The sequence below is a fragment of the Oryctolagus cuniculus genome, chromosome 15, assembly GCF_964237555.1.
Source record: "Oryctolagus cuniculus chromosome 15, mOryCun1.1, whole genome shotgun sequence".
NCBI classification, from domain to species: domain Eukaryota; kingdom Metazoa; phylum Chordata; class Mammalia; order Lagomorpha; family Leporidae; genus Oryctolagus; species Oryctolagus cuniculus.
Window position 1 is genome coordinate 86006224 of NC_091446.1, and position 17378 is coordinate 86023601.

At 39.0% G+C, this 17378-nt stretch overlaps 1 protein-coding gene across 1 annotated transcript in view; it reads left to right on the forward strand.

The window, feature by feature from the left end:
• The window catches only part of LOC138845290 (zinc finger protein 300-like), a 95453-nt gene that overhangs the window by 68764 nt on the left and 9311 nt on the right, over nt 1–17378 (forward strand). Inside the window, exons 4-6 of the mRNA XM_070057153.1 lie at nt 2129–2186; nt 9671–9797; nt 10040–10132. Of these exons, the coding sequence (XP_069913254.1) occupies nt 2129–2186; nt 9671–9797; nt 10040–10132 (278 nt within the window). The remainder of the gene's footprint in view (nt 1–2128; nt 2187–9670; nt 9798–10039; nt 10133–17378) is intronic.

The following is a 17378-nucleotide window of genomic DNA, read 5'->3' on the forward strand; positions in this document are numbered from 1 at the left end:
TGCTTATATGTGTGTGTGTTTAAAATTAAAACACAGTATTATTGATCTCCAGGCTATCTTTCTATTTCTATACCTTCCTGACTCTTCATCCAGTTGGCATTTATTATGCTCATGAGGACTTCTTTGAGTGATTGTGAAATTCCTTTGGTTGTATTAGCTTGAAATTAAGTTGTTTCTCTCCTACTCAACAATGTATATCAGCATTTGATATGTAATAAATCAACAACCAAAAAGTACAGATTTATTTACAAATCAACATTTTGGGCTGGGCTCTTTACTTACATATCTGATGGGTGTTTTTTAATGTTTTATTTATGTATTTGAAAGAGTGACAAAGACAGAGATATCTTCTATCTGCTGGTTCACTTCTCAAATGTCCTTTACAGCCAGAGCTAAGCCAGGCTGAAGCCAGGAGGCAAGAACTCTATCTGGGTGTCCCATGTAGGTGGCACGAATCCAAGTATTTGTCCATCATGCACTGTCTTCCAGGAACATTTGCAGGCATGTGGACTGGGAGTATATAGTATCTAGGGCACAAACCAGACACTCTGATATGGGGTATTGCCCCTTAGGCCTGCTAAGCCATACTGTCGTGGATGAGCAGAGTGGCTGTGCCTTTTCCTCCACAAAGACACCAGGGACAGTCTTCTGTGACCATGTCCGTGTTTATTCACAAACACGTACATTTCAAAGAGTAGGTAAAAGGGGTGTAACCAATTCTGGGGAACACTGGCCATAGGGCAGAATGAACACTGACACCAATATGCCTATCCAATCAGCTTGAAGGTCACGTAGCTTCCCAAGTGGGCTTAATGGGCTTTTTTACCTGATTGGCAGAAGGCAGGGGTGGGGAAAAATATGCCTGGGCTCAGGTAACTGCTGAGATCGCCCACAGGGTATCATGTATCCCAAGCAGTGGATTAACATGCTGTACCCCATTTCTCTCTCCCACGCCTGATAGCTTGCTCTGGTTCTTGCCTAGACATTGTGACACCAGCAGTATTTTACTTCTTCACAAGACGACTGTCCAATAAGACAAACTCAAATAGGCAAATATATTTCAACTTATGTTGATGTCATACTTAATTCCATTGGCTAAAGCCAGTGTATTGGTTAAGTCAGGGTCATTTTCAGGAAGGACTATATGACGATATGGACACAGGTAGGTGTGTCATTTAGAATCATTTCTGAAAGATGTAGTTCAATAAAATATATTGATTTTTCCCATATAATTTTAGACAAATAACAGGTTGCAAGATGCTTTTTTTTTTTTTTTTTTTTTTTTTGGTCAGGCAGAGTTAGACAGTAAGAGAGACAGACAGAGAGAGAGTTATAGACAGAGAGAGAGACAGAGAGAAAGGTCTTCCTTCTGTTGGTTCACTCCCCAAATGGCCACTACGGCTGGCACGCTGCGCCAATCTGAAGCCAGGAGCCAGGTGCTTCTTCCTGGTCTCCTATGCGGGTGCAGGGCCCAAGCACTTGAGCCATCCCGGGTCATAGCAGAGAGCTGGACTGAAAGAGGAACAACTGGGACAGAATCCGGCGCCCCGACCGGGACTAGAACCCGGGGTGCCGAGGCAGAGGATTAGCATAGTGAGCCATGGCGCTGGCCAAGAGGCCTATTTTCTATGGAATGTTAGATATATAAAATCTGGGGATGTTCTAGTGAAAACTCTAATATGGAATCCTGTGTCTTACATCTATATTAACAGAAAAATGGTTAATACCATTCAAGTATTATTCTATAGTATTGATTTTAGTGACAACATGATCTTTCTTTGGTATGCCCCAATTTACTTCAACAATCATCCATAGAATTATGAATTATTTTCAGTTACATTAAATTTTTACAAAATAAGGAGCAGATAAATATTTTCATTAGCCTAATGGTAAATTGTATTTATTCTCTCATGATTAAAGGAATTGTTGGTGTTCTTTCTAGGACTTTCCTGCCATTTCTCATGTATAAGCCCTATTCTTTCACAGGCAGGCTCAGTGTTGTTGTTTCTTCAGCTAATGTGTCTATTATTTTGTATTAATTTCCATCATGATCTCGCTTAGCACAGCGGAAGGTAGGAGAAAGCTAGATCAATTTTCTTACCACGCCTTCCACTCATCTTTCTTGCAGGTATAACTCTAGAGACTTCTATAGCTTTCCAAGAACAAAGAAAATGAATACATCTCCAGTAAGTTACTTATTTATTTCTCAGCTTGTTTTCTATTTTAGGGGCTTTGAGGGTTTGTCAGTTAAAATGGAAAAGTGCGTGTAAATATAATTCAACATCAGCAAATACATGTAGGCAGTGTAAAGTTGTTGGAGTTGTAAGACATAACCACCTAAGACTGTGGAAAGTATTCTTGTCTTTCAGATTCCATAACAAAAGGACACATTTGTTCCATGATTTAAATTGAAACTTAGAGAAGAATGTGGTAATTCCCTTGGGCTGTGAAGTTCAAAACAGAATCTATTCATCATGTGGATGTAGTAGACAGTGATAATAAACGTAGCATTCAGCAAAGGTAGGATTTACCTAGTGCTGAAAAACAGAACCAGTTACTAAGGGCTTTATTTGGAATTGCTTAAATACTGTGGTACTCAACAGCTATAAGAAGGCTGCACTGGTTTGATGGATTAGACCAGGAGTGTGTGGACTCTTCTGCAGGTTTTTAAGCATCTCTCTATACATTTCTCCAAGTCAGTGTATGGACACACTGTGCTGTGGATTTCTCAAATTTATATATTCAGACAAATAATTCCATTCTTCATTTGAACCTTAATCTGTTCAAACTTGTCTTTATTAAATTCTTCAAGTATTTACCAATAACATACAAATTCGTTCTCTAATATTTTTCTTACCTGAATCTTTTGCTGTATTAATACACACACATTCACACACAAACACACACACATACATACATGAGACAGAAACAGAGAGTGAGAGAGATATGTAGTTTAAGAGACAGAGCTCTTAGAAAAAATGAGAGAGAGAAGAGAGAGAGCTCTTAGCCACAGATTAACTCCCCAAATACCCACAGCAGCCAGGGCTGGGTCAAAGCTGCATCTAACACAGTAGCTAAGATATGGGATCAACCTAAATGTCCATTAATTGATGACTGGATAAATAAATGTATATGTATATACATATATATATATACACACACGTATGTATATGTATATAAATGTATATGTACACACACATACATATGTATATATATATATATACTAGGGAATACTACTCAGCTGTAAGAAAAAAATGAAATCCTGTCTTTTATAACAAAATGGATGAACTGAAAACCATTGTACTTAGTGAAATAAGCCAGTCCCCCAAGAGACAGATATCTTATGTTGTCCCTGATCTGAGGGTAAATGATAGAATACCTAAAAAGTAATACATTGGAGTGGCGAGGACATTTTGAGACTTGATGACTGTTTACAGCCCTTGTCTGTTCTGCTGAAGGATCAAGTTTTTTTCTTCATGCTGTTTGTTGAATTCTTTACATAGTGTTGAGTTAACCTTACAGAAGTCAGGTAAGCTGAAAATAAATCTTTGTAAAAATTAAGTCGGAGGCCGGTGCCACAGCTCACTAGGCTAATCTCCGCCTTGCGGCGCTGGCACACCGGGTTCTAGTCCCGGTCGGGGTGCCGGATTCTGTCCCGGTTGCCCCTCTTCCAGGCCAGCTCTCTGCTGTGGCCAGGGAGTGCAGTGGAGGATGGCCCAAAGTCCTTGGGCCCTGCACCCCATGGGAGACCAGAAGCACCTGGCTCCTGCCATCGGCTCAGCGCGGTGCACCGGCCGCAGCATGCTGGCCACGGCGGCCATTGGAGGGTGAACCAACGGCAAAGGAAGACCTTTCTCTCTCTCTCTCTCTCACTGTCCACTCTGCCTGTCAAAAAAAAAAAAAAATTAAGTCGGAAGAGGAGAGGGAAGAGGAAGAAGGGTTAGAGTGTGGGCAGGAGGGAGGGAAGGGTGGGAAGTATTATTATGTTCCTAAATCTATATATATGAAATACTTCAAACTTGTATAATTTAAATAAATTTTTGAAAGCTGAATCTAAGATCTAGGAATGTAGTGCTAGCCTCTCACATGGCTGACAGAAACCCAATTACTTGAGTCATCACTACTATCTCCCAGGGTCTGCATTAACAAGAATCTGGAATCAAAAATCAGAGCTGAAAATACATCCCTGGCACTCTGAACTAGGAGCAAGGAGTACTAAGTAGCATCATAAACACAAAGCTAAATGCCTGCCCCACTTTTCAATTTTTCTTCTCTGCCACATTTGGAGCTACTGTACATGTTTTTCTCCTGAATATTCTTCTGTTGCTATCTTGACCTCACTGATGATTTCTTCTTTTTATTTATTTATTTGAAAGAGTTACACAGAGAGAGGACAGGCAGAAAGAGTGTGAGAGGTCTTCCATCTACTGGTTCACTCCCCAATTGGCCACAATGGCCAGAGCTGTGCTGATCTGAAGCCAGGAGCCAGGAATTTCCTCTAGGTCTTCTCACGTGGGCACGATGGCCCAAGGACTTGGGCCATCTTCCACTGCCCACCCAGGGCATAGCAGAGAGCTGGATCAGAAGCGGAGTAGCCTGGACTCAAAAACTGGCATCCATATGGGATGCCAGCACTGCAGGCAGTGGTCTTACTTGCGACACCACAGCACTGGCCCCTCTAATTTCTTCTTAATATCACACATTCAAGTATTCAATGTGCTCTCCCATTCAATTCTCCCCTTCCCTGCAATTCTCCTCAACAGATCTGACCATCAATGGGCTAACACTGTTGTTTTCCTCCAGCCCATACTTCTATTTCTCATTGAATACTTTTCGTTCAAATAGCATCTCAAACTCAACAATTCTAAATTGGCATTCATCTGTTTTTTATACTCATGAAAGGTATTACTGCCAGCTAGCCTTGAACCAAATCATGAAAACAGGATTTTTCCTGGACTCCTCCCTACGTCTCAAGTCTAACTTCACCTGGCATTAAATTCTGTTTTTGCTTGTTCCTAAATCTTTAATGTCTGTATGCAGCGTGTAAAAGAAGGAGGAGCTGTTGTTCATTAAAAACAAAATATTCTTCCATTGATGAGAAGTGTCACTCTTTTTATGAGAAGTATCACCCTTGACAAAAATTGTGAAGGATGTATTATCTCAGTGATGAGCGGTGACCTCTCCTATGATGTGGTAATAGGCTTAGGAGTTAGTGGGAGAAAGATTTCATGAAGTTGGAGGTGGCATACATGTGAAGCAGTGTTAAGAGAAAGATACATATAAAACAGGAAACACAGCTTTCATCATGTTTACTTGTGTTGAGCATTTGACACAGTAGTTAAGATACCTCTTTAGGGTGGGCTTTCCCACATAAGCTTAAATTGACACTTGGGATTCCCATTTCCCATATTGGAGTGCCAGATTTAAGTCCCTGATGCATTAATTCTCATCCACTTTTTGTGCTAATGTGCATACTGGGAGGCAGCAAAATATGACTAAACTACTAAAGTTCCTGCCAGCGACATGAGAAACCCAATCAAATTCTACACTATTGGCTGTGGCCTGTCCCAACTCTGCCTGAATTAAATTGCACATGCGAAGCAGAACAAAAGATGTAATATCTTCATTTCTTTCACTCGCTTGCTCTCTCTCTGTTTCTGTATCCTTAAAACAAAATGAAAATAATTAACAATGTTTAAAAATATACCTCTACCTCACCTGAATCCAAGATTGATTTGTGTGGGTTTATCTTAACTCTGCTTCCAATTTCAGCTTCCTGCTAATGCAGACTGTAGGAGGCAGCAGATAATGGCTCAAATATTTGAGAAATTGAGAAACACATGATAGGCCCATGTAAATTTCTGTACCTGGCTTCAGCATCTGTCCATTTCTGGCTGTTGTAGCCATTTTGGGAGCAAACAAGCCAGTAGATTTTCTGTCTTCCTCTCTCTCTCTGTGCCTTTAAAGAAAAGTAAATAAATCAATGAATAAGTTTGAAAATTATTTTGCTTGTATATATATATATGTAGATGATCCTGTTTATATTTTGTACTAATAAAGATAGTATATTTCTAACCCAAAATGATCTGTCATGTTTTCAAACTCTTCTATGTTTGTTCCATCGTTTTACATACATATCAGCCATGTACTAGAGTTTCAGTTTCTACAGATTTGCAATCTTTTTTTTAACTTTTATTTAATAAATATAAATTTCAAAAGTACAACTTTTGGATTACAGCAGCTTTTCCCCTCATAACCTCCCTCCCACCCACAATGATCCCATCTCCCACTCTCTCCCCCCATCCCATTCTTCATCAAGATTCGTTTTCAATTATGTTTATATATAGAAGATCAATTTAGTATATACTAAGTAAAGATTTCAACAGTTTGCACCCACACAGATACACAAAGTGTAAAGTACTGTTTGAGTACTAGTTTTACTGTTAACTCACATAACACAACACTTTAAGGACAGAGATCCTACATGGGGAATAGGTGCACAGTGACTCCCATTGTTGATTGAACAATTGACACTCTTATTTATGACGTCAGTAATCACCCGAGGCTCTTGTCATGAGTTTCCAAGGCTATAGAAGCCTCTTGAGTTCACCAACTCCGACCTTATTTAGACAAGGCCATAGTCAAAGTGGAAGTTCTTTCCTCCCTTCAGAGAAAGGTGCCTCCTTCTTTGATGGTGTGTTCTTTCTGCTGGGATCTCATTTTTTTTTTTTTTATAATAAACATTTCAGTGGTTGGAAAGTGGAAATCTCATTGTGATTGTCATTTGTATTTACCTAAAAGTAAATAATGTTGAATATATTTTCATGTGCTAATCAGTTCTTTGTATATCATTTTTGTAGAAATATCTTTTTAAAGGTTTATTTAATTTATTTCAAAGGCAGAGTTACAGAGACAGAGAGAGAAATAGAGAGATCCTGTATCTGCTGGTTCATTCTGTAAATGTGTATAATTGCGAGGACTGCGCCATGTAAAAGTTAGGAGCCTAGAACTCCTTCCAGGTCTCCCACATTGGTGTCAGGTTCAGGGGCCCAGGCACTCAGACTGTCTGCCATTGCTTTCCCAGGCATGTTTGCAGTAAGCTGAATTAGAAGTGGAGCAGCGGCCGGCGCCGCGGCTCACTAGGCTAATCCTCTGCCTAGCGGCGCCGGCACACCGGGTTCTAGTCCCGGTCGGGGCAACGGATTCTGTCCCGGTTGCCCCTCTTCCAGGCCAGCTCTCTGCTGTGGCCAGGGAGTGCAGTGGAGGATGGCCCAGGTGCTTGGGCCCTGCACCCCATGGGAGACCAGGAAAAGCACCTGGCCCCTGGCTCCTGCCATCGGATCAGCGCGATGTGCCGGCCGCAGTGCGCTGGCCGCGGCAGCCATTGGAGGGTGAACCAACGGCAAAGGAAGACCTTTCTCTCTGTCTCTCTCTCTCACTGTCCACTCTGCCTGTCAAAAAAAAAAAAAAAAAAAAAAAGAAGTGGAGCAGCCAGGACTAGAAATGGTAATCACATTTGATTTCAGTATCACTGTAAACAACTTAACCCACTTTGCCACAATACTGGTCCCAGAAATATGTTTTTAAAGGATTTATTTGTATATTTGAAAGGCAGAGCAACAGAGAGAGAGAGGGAGAGATAGAGATAAAGAGACAGAGAAAGAGGGGGAGAGAGATAGGGGGAGGGCAGGAAGGGGGGGGAGAGGGAGAGAGAGAGAGAGAAAGAGAAAGACCTCCATGTGCTAGTTTGCCCCTCAAGGCTTTAACAGTGAGGTATGGACCAGGCCAAACCAGAAGCCAGGAACTCCATCCTGTTTTCCCTCCTAGGTAGTAGGGGCCCCAGTACGTAGTGCATCTTTTGTTGTCTTCCAAGGTGCATTAGCAGGAAGCTGGATAAGAAACAGAGTAAGACTTGAACTGACTTTCCAATATGGGATGCCTAGGATGCCAGAATGGCAAGTCGTAGTTTAACCCATGATGCCACAATTCTAGCCCCTGTACAAATGTCTTTAGTTCATTGCTTATTTCTAAATCTGTTTTTTATTGCTTTTGAGTTGTAGGATTTTCTTATATACCATATATTCCCAATATTAATCTCATATCATATGATTTGTAAATTTTTTCTCCCATGAAATGGGTTGCCTTTGCATTTTGTTGATAATGTCTTTTGGTATACAACAGGTTTTAGTTTTATATAATTACTCTTTTGTTCTTTCTCATTGCCTATGCAATATAAAGGCTATACCAAATAAGTTCTGCCAACCCATTATTATCATTTCTCTATTTATTCTTTTTTTAAGATTTATTTATTTATTTGAAAGTCAGAATTACACAGAAAGAGAAGGAGAGGCAGAGGCAGAGGCAGAGGCAGAGAGAGAGAGAGAGAGAGAGAGATCTTCCATCCACTGGTTCACTCCCCACTTGGCCACAACAGCCAGAGCTGTGCCAATCTGAAACCAGGAGCTTCTTCTGAGTCTCCCACATGGGTGCAGGGACCCAAGGGCTTGGGCCATCTTCTACTGCTTTCCCAGGCCACAGCAGAGAGCTGGATTGGAAATGGAGCAGCTGGATTTTGAACCAGCACCTATATGGGATGCTGGCTCTGCAGGCGGTGGCTTTACCCACTAAGCCACAGTGCCAACCTCTCTCCTATTTATTCTTAACATTTAAATTCACAATTATAGCTTTTATCAGAACATAAAATATGGATAGAGTGTTTTTTATTTAAAAGATGATATTTTATTTAAATTTAACATTTTCCAGTTAGGATGCTATCCTTTGCTCTTGATGATATTCTCAGTGTTTCACATGTGCCAGGTTCAATTCACTAAGCACATGGCTCTAGCCAGCTCATGTGCATTAGATTCTACCTCAAAGGTTGGAATATGAGGGAATGTCATTATTGTAGAACAATTGTTTCAATATATTTTTTAAAAAAATTTTTCTTTAAGGTCTACAAACTTCATGTATTTCCTATTTATGGATTCAGGAAAATAGTGATACTTCCCACCTTTACTTATCCCTTCTGATCGTTTCCAAACTTCTTTCTCCTCCCTCTCCTATTCCCATTCTTAATTTTACAAATAACTATTTTCAGTTAATTTTGTACTCATAAATTGGCCCTACACTAAGTAAAGAGTTCATTTTTACTTGTTTCTCTAAATTGACTTGCAGCTCTCACACAGTGCTGCTGGGGCATCTTTACCTTCCAATGTTTCCTCATTAACTATGATGCTTTCTCTTATTCTCAGATACATATAATGTATCATGTTAAAGAAGAATGAATAAACATTTTTTTAAAAGATTTATTTATTTATTTATTTGAGTCAGAGTTACACAGACAGAGGAGAGGCAGAGAGAGAGGTCTTCCATCCGATGGTTCACTCCCCAGATGGCCGCAACAGCTGGAGCTTTGCGGATCCAAAGCCAGGAGCCTCCCCCAAGTCTGCCACATGGATGCAGGGGCCCAAGGACTGGCCATCTTCCACTGCTATCCCAGGCCATAGCAAAGAACTGGATTGGAAGTGGAGCAGCCAGGATTCGAACAGGCACCCATATGGGATACTGGCACTGCAGGCGTCAGCTTTACCCATTCTGCCACAGTGCCGGCCCCCAGTCATTTCTGTTTTGTGACAGAGGTAATATGTTGAGCAGAAGTGTGCTGTTACAGGGGTTGCTGTCATTTGAAGACCTGGCTGTGGACTTCACCCAGGAGGAGTGGCAGGACCTAGACAATGCTCAGAAGACCCTGTACAAGGATGTGATGCTGGAGACCTACAGCAGCCTGCAGTCCTTAGGTGAGTGGTACTCCCTAACTGAAACATTTTATTCTCACTTGACACATAAACAAACACTTTATGTGGTTTAATGGTGGGTAGGTATGTAATTTGTGTCCATAAAAAAATCTGAGCATCTACCCTCCAGGAAATGATTCAAATTGGCACTTTTTGTTGCACAACTCCTGTACCATGGTTTTGTACTTCAAAAATTAACCTAAATTAGTGATTTGAAAATACCTCACATCATTTCCCATTAACAGGTCACTGCATCACCAAACCTGACTTGATCTTCAAGTTGGAGCAAGGAGCAGAGCCTTGGCTGGTGAAAGAATGCCTGAACCAGAGCCTGCCAGGTCAGTCTGCATGTAGTGGGCAAGGAGACTGGGACAGAAAGAGTATAGCAGATGTTGACTTCTTCTAACTCAAGTCCCAGCTCTGAGGACAGCTGCTCCCATGCATCAGACAAAGCCATTCTGCAGTCTCCACTGAGGGCGCTCATGTTTCCAGTAATTTAAATACAATCTTGGGCCCAGCTTTGTGGACCCTGTCTCTGTGTTTTACTCTGTCTTTCCCTCTTTCTCTGTAACTCTGCTTTCATTTCAATAAATAGATCTCTAAAACACCTAAAACATTCAGTCACTTTCTAGCTCTACAAAAGCTTTTTACTAGGTTAGATATATTCTATAAAATCTCAGTTGTTTTTCTCTCTACTTTGTGTGTTATTTATATAAACAGAACAGATTTTGTGTATTTTATATATACAGTTTTAAGAACATAATGATGCTTCCTACCCTCTCCTCCCTCACTTCTCTAGTCCCACACTCCCTCCTCTATCCTTTCTTAATTTTCTTTTAATTTTTGAAATGACATACTTTCAATTTACTTGATAATTGCAAGCTAAATTCTCCATTAAATGAGGAATTCAATAAGTAGTAAGAAAAACTATTATTCTTCAGAAGTTATAGACAAGGCCTATAAATAATCAAATCTCAAAATGTCAATTTCACTTGACTACATTACTCTTTTTATACTCTGTATTAGTACCACAAGTCAGAGAAAACATGGTATTTTTCTTTTGCAGACTGGCTAATTTCACTAACAATGGTCTCTACTTGCATCCATTTTCTTGTGAAAGACTTTCATTCATTTATATAGTTGTGTTCTATCATGTATACATATCACAATTTCATTATGTAGGTATCAGTTTATGAACATCTGAGTTGATTCCATGTCTTCACTATTATGAATTGAGCTGATATAAACATGGGGGTACAGATAACTCATAAGCTGTTTTATTTCTTTTGGATAAATTTCCAGGGGTGGGATTGTTGTATTATATGATAGATCTATTTTCAGATTTCTGAAGAATTTCCATACTGTCTTCCATAATGTTCATATTAGTTTACATTCCCAATAACAGTGTATTAGGGTGCTATTTTATCCATGTCCTTGGTGGCATTTTTTTTTTTAATTTTTATATGGTAACCATTCTAATTGGGGTTATGGGTAACCTAATTGTCTTTTTAATTGCATTTCCTTGTTGGCAAGTGATAAAGAGCATTTTTTCATGTCAGCCATTTGTTTTTCATCCCTTGAAAATTCCTGTTCATATCTTTAGCCCATTTCTTAACTGCATTGTTTTGCTGGTGTTGAGTTTCTTGAGCTCCTTATATATTCCATATATTAATCCTTTATCAGGTGTATAGTTTGCAAATATTTTCTCTCATTCTGTTGGGTGCTCCTTTTGAGTGTTTTCCTTGACTGTGCCAAAACTTCTCAGCTTGGTATAATCTTATTTGTCTTTTGCTTTTATTTCCTGTGTTTCTAGGACCTTATCCAGGAAGTGCTTAACTATGACAATGTTTGCCAGTGTTTTGCCCGTATTTTCCTCTAGTAATTTGATGGTTTCAGATCTTAGATTTAGATCCTTGATCCACTGTGATTTGATTTTTGTGTAGGCTATAAGTTAGGTGTCATGTTTCATAGTTCTACATGTAGAGAGATCCAATATTCACAACACCATTTGTTGAAGAGATTGTTCTTTCTCCAGGGAATAATTTTAGCTCATTTGTCAAAAATTAGTTTATTGTAAATGCATGAATTAATTTCTGGGGTCTTTGGTCCACATGTCTTTTCTTTTGTGCAAGTACCAGGCTATTTTGATTATAATTGCCCTGAAATATATCTTGAAATCTGGTATTGTGATGCCTCCAGCATTTCTTTTGCTGTTTAAGTTTGTTTTAGCTATTCAGGGTCTCTTGTGTTTCCATAATTTCTGGTCGGTTTTTCTAGATCTGAGAAGAATCTCCTTGATATGTTGATTAGGATTGCATTGAATCTTTAAATTGCTTTAGATAGTATGAACATTTTAACAATATTAATTCTTCCAATTGATGACCATGGAAGATTTTACTATTTTTGTGCCTTCTGTTTCTTTCCTTAGTGTTTTATAATTTTCATTGTAGAGATCTTTGTGGTCTTGGTGAAATTTATCCAAAGATATTTAATTTTATTTGTAGCTATTATAAATAGGATTGATCTTACAAGTCTTTCCCAACCATGGGTGATTTTTTTTGTGTGTTGATTGTATATCCAGCAACTTTGCAAAGCTCTCTTATGAGTTCCATAAACTCTTAGTGTAGTCTTTTGTTTGCCCTATGTATAGGATCATATGGTCTGCAAACAGGGAAAATTTTACTTCTCTTTTCAATTTTATATTACTTTTATTTATTTATTTATTTATTTGTCTAATGATTCTAGCTAAAACTTCCAGAAATATATTGACTAGTAATGGTGAAAGTAGACATCCTCTGGTTTTGGATTTTAGTGGAAATACTTCCAGCTTTCCCCCAAATATTTTCTTTATGTCTGTTGAGATAATCATATGATGTTTATTCTTCTGTTTGTTAATGAGATATATCACATCCATTGATTTGCATATGTTGAGTCATCTTTGTATACCAGGGATAAATTCCACTTGGTCTGGATGATTGATCTTTCTAATGTGGTGTTGTATTCAATTAGCTAATATTTTGTTGAGGATTTTACATCTATGTTCATCAGTGATATTGATTTATAGTTTTCTTTGTTGTATTTTTTTCTGGTTTTTGGAATTATGGTGATACTGGTCTCATGGAAGGAGTTTTGGAGGATTAGGATCCCCTACCCTTCAATTGTTTTAAATAGTTTAGGGGGATTTGGTATTAGTTTTTTTTTTTTTTTTTTTTTTTTTTTTAAAGTTTGGTAGAATTCAGCAGTGAGACTATCCATTACTGGACTTTTATTTGTTGAGAGTGTCATCATTACTGATTGAGTTTCCTACTTGGTTATTTCTTTATGATTTTTTTTGTCTTTATGACTCAATTTTAGTAAATTGTATGTGTGCAGAAATCAGTGCAGTTCTTGTATATTTTCCAGTTTGTTGGAATATAGCTATTTGTAGTAATTCCTGATAATTCTTATTATTTCTAGGGTATTTGTTGTAACTTCTTATTTTGCAGATCTGAGTTTATTCATTTGATCATTGTTAAATCATTTATTTGATGTCTTTCCAGTTTTTGATGTAGGCATTCATTGCTTTAAACTTTCCTCTTAATGTTGCTTTTGTTGTATCCCATACATTTTGATAGTTGTGTTTATTCATTTCTTGGAATTTTAAAATTTTCCTTTTGATTTCTTTTATGAATCATTGTTCATTCAGGAGCTTGTTATTTCATCTCCATATGTCCCACCTCCATGTTGTTCCATCTTCAGGTTGTTCCATCTGTTCTTATTGATAGGTAATGACTTAGTCCTGCCAGTTTCTTTGAATATTCCTATTGTTTGTTTTAAATTTTATTTGTACTTGTACTCAGAAGTTTTCTGCCTTCACATACTTTTATGATGCTGATTATCTTTTTCTCTAGGAGTAACACATCCCTAAGTATCAATTTTAGGACTGTCTGAGTGAAAACAAATTCTTTGAATTCCTGTTTGTTTTGGATGGTCTTTATTTGATCTTCATTTATAAAGGAGAGCTTTGCTCAGCATAATATTGTGGGTTGATAGTTTTTTTCCTTCTAGAACTTAGATTGACTGTCTCTTGTCTACTAGCCTGTAGGTTTCTGAGGAGAAATCAGGTGTCATTCTAGTTAGACTTCCTTTAAAGGTAATCTGGTGTTTCTCTCTTACATACTTTAGGATCTCTTTATATTTTACTTTTGAAAGTTTGACTATAATATGTCATGGTGATGATGTTTTCTAATCTTGTCTATTAGGAGCTCCATAGTGTTTTCCTGTACCTGGATGTTTGTATCTCACTGAATAACTCTTCTAATTCATTTTGTCTTTCCATACCTTCAGGAATTCCTATAACACATATATGATTGTTTGATGTTATCCTTTAATTTCAAATACTGTTTTCAGTTATTCAAATTTTTATTTTTTTATCTGAGATTTTCCTAAAGAGTTGTCTTCTAGGTTAGATATTCACAAGCATTGTTTATTTACCATTGGCAGTTGGTTCACCTCGGCACAGAGGGACTGGAACTGTAAATATGCCTACCAGGAGATTACACTTTCCCCTCTACTGATGATAAAGATTAATCACACCCAATTTGGGTCTCACTCTAGACTCTTGCCTAACCCTCAAGCATTGGCCAGTGTCTTAGCTCCACCCAGCACACACTTATGAATATACCCCTGAAGGAGCAGTCATTCCACTAAGCCACAGAGGCACATTTCAAAGAAGAAAGTCCTCAGAGAAGAAAACCAACAAGTGTTTCTATACTTGCCTAAAAATAAACATAGGGATACAAGAAACAGGAGTAAAACAATATTACTCCCCAAAGGAACACAACACTTCAATATTAGAATATAAAGATGAAGAGATTAATGAAAGGCCTGAAAAGAAAATCCAAAGAATCACGATAAGATTGCTCAGGAACACAGAGAAGTAAATATAGTTGCTAAAGGAATCTACTACATGACAAGGATGAGAAATCCCACTCAGGTCATGAAGTGCATAAAAGATCTATGTGCTCCTCAGGGTGAGCATGGAACTCTTGGAAGTTAACCCTCCCCAGCACTCAGGAACTCTGGAGCTGGATCCAGTGACTACCCAAAGACCCAGTCATACCCCATGTTCAATCAACATTCATAGGATTCTCACAGTCACAGAGAGCTGGGGATTAACTCTCTATTCTGTTAGCTCCTCCATCTATGGAGATAGCCACCCCATTCCTGGAGGCACTGCCTACGTGACATAGGTTAGGATATGTTCTGCTTGGCTAACTGAGTCTGTTATCATGGAGTGAGGGGAGAGGAGCAAAGGCCCACACTTTGTAGACTTAAGTGGGAACTCTGTCCCCACCAACTCTCCAGCTCAGAGTCAAAATCAATGGGAAACAAAGATATATCCCTCTGACATAATCTACCAGTGGTTCATGGGCTGCAGTAGCCTTATCAAGGTGGCACTTCCTCTCTGCAGGTCACTGGGCTCCTTTATGGAATGAGGGGAGGAAAGCAATGCATCCTACCTTCATGGGGTTATTTAGGCACCCTGCCCCCGCCAATGCTTCAGTCCAGCTTCAAAGTCAGTGAGGACCATGAGGTTTTCCTTCAGACAATATCAAGAGTGATGCATCAGCTGCCACAGATTCCTCTCACCTTGCTCTGAGAAGATAAGTGTCCCCACAAGCCACCTCAGGCAAAAGTCACTGGCAGTGTCCCAGCAGCTACTACTACAGTCCCTGCTGCCTTACAGAATCTCTTTTCTTTCTATAGACCTTCCACTGAAAACTCTCCAACTGCCCCTTGGGAACACAGTTCCTTCTCTGTTCTTCTCATATCTTCCTGCTGGCAGAATCTACACATCTCTTCCCTATTCAGCCATCTTGGATCTCTGCCTGTCTCTGCACTTTAATATTGTTTTCCTTAATGCATTTTTCGTGTATGTATTCATTGCTTTAGTGCTTACTAATTTGGAAGCTCATAGATACTGGTTTTTTAATAGTTCTCCAGATTGAATTCCCAATTCTTGCTTTGGTTAGACACAGAGCTTGCTCTTTCAAGCCTTTCAAGACTAAACCAATGAGAGGGAGCTCTCGTGTGTGTGTCTCTCCCTCTTTTCTCCCTCTTTCTCTGTCTCTGCTTCTCAAATTAAGAAAATGATGGACTGCAGTAAAAATTTGAGGAATAAGCAAGTAGATAGGAGCTCTTTGTTTTGCTTTGAATCACATTCTCTGGCTCTTAAGTAAATAAGAAGATAATATAAGATGTTCAGGAGCAAGTTTCTGCACTGTGACATAACAAATCATAATACTAAGCAGGACCCAAGATAGGAACATGGAAATAGGCAGTCCTAGACTCACCAAGTGAATAAGGAGATTCTGCATCCCAAGATCATGTTAAGCCATTGCTACACATTGAATGACTCGGCTTTATTTGAGAGTGCAGTTTGAAGTTTGAAATATCTCTTTTAATATCATTGAAAAACAAAAAAGAAAAGAATTGGAGACTCAGTTTTCTCTAGAAATATGAAACAACTGATCTTCCAACCCAGAAATCAAATTTTGAAACAGGAGTGTGTTCCAAGAAATGAGAGTAGAAAACCAGGAAGGTTGATCTCAGAGTGAAGTAGCAAACGTTTTTCAAAGAAGGTAAGCATCCTGAGTTGCAGAAACAATTCCCCTAAACTAGTAAGGAGTGTATACCCAGGGTAATGTAATGGGAAATTTCTGTACCTGTTATAATTCTGAAAAGCTGACAGAATCAGGTTTTCTTAGTAATATGGGAAAGCTATCATAGAGTGCAGATAAAAGGAGATTTTTTTAAATTTGAAAATCCCAGAAGTGCTGTTCTTGTGGCATGACTGAGCATGAGACTACCATAGGTTCAAATCCAGTTCCTAACATGTGGTCTTCTTTATTCTTTTTTTAGAATTATTTATTTTATTTGAAAGTCAGAGAATCATAGAGAAGGAGAGGCAGAGAGGTCTTCCATCCACTGATTCACTCCCCAATTGGGCACAATGGCCAAAGCTGTGCTGATCGAAAGGCAGGAGCTGGGAGCTTCTTCCTGGTCTCCCACGCAGGTGCAGGGATCCAAAGGCCCAGGCTGTCTGCTACTGCTTTCCCAGGCCATAGCAAAGAGCTGGATCAGAAATGGAACAGCCGGGACTTGAACCGATGCCCAAATGGGATGCTGGCACTGCAAACGGTGGCTTTACCTACTACGCCACAGTGCTGGCCTCTCATGGGGTCTTCTTTAGCATCCCTTTTCACCTGCATGTCAATGATTCAGTAAAACGTTCCCCTCTTTAATGCTGAAGGATCAGCAAAAAACAATTTCTGTAAGGAAAAAAAAAAAAAAAAAAAAAAAAAACAGAAAAAGTAGAGGAAACACAAATGGCTAGTAGACAGCACAGCGTGTTACCCCAGTTTAATCAATGTGTGAAAATAGTTATTTGAATGTTTTCTCCTCATTTATAGTCTTATTTAGTTGTTTTCTTCTTCTTGAAAGATATAATGACACATAGAGAGATAACAGAGAGATGTTCTATTCAGTGGTTCATTCCGCAAATGCCTGCAACAGTTAATGTTGGACTGGACCAAAGCCAAA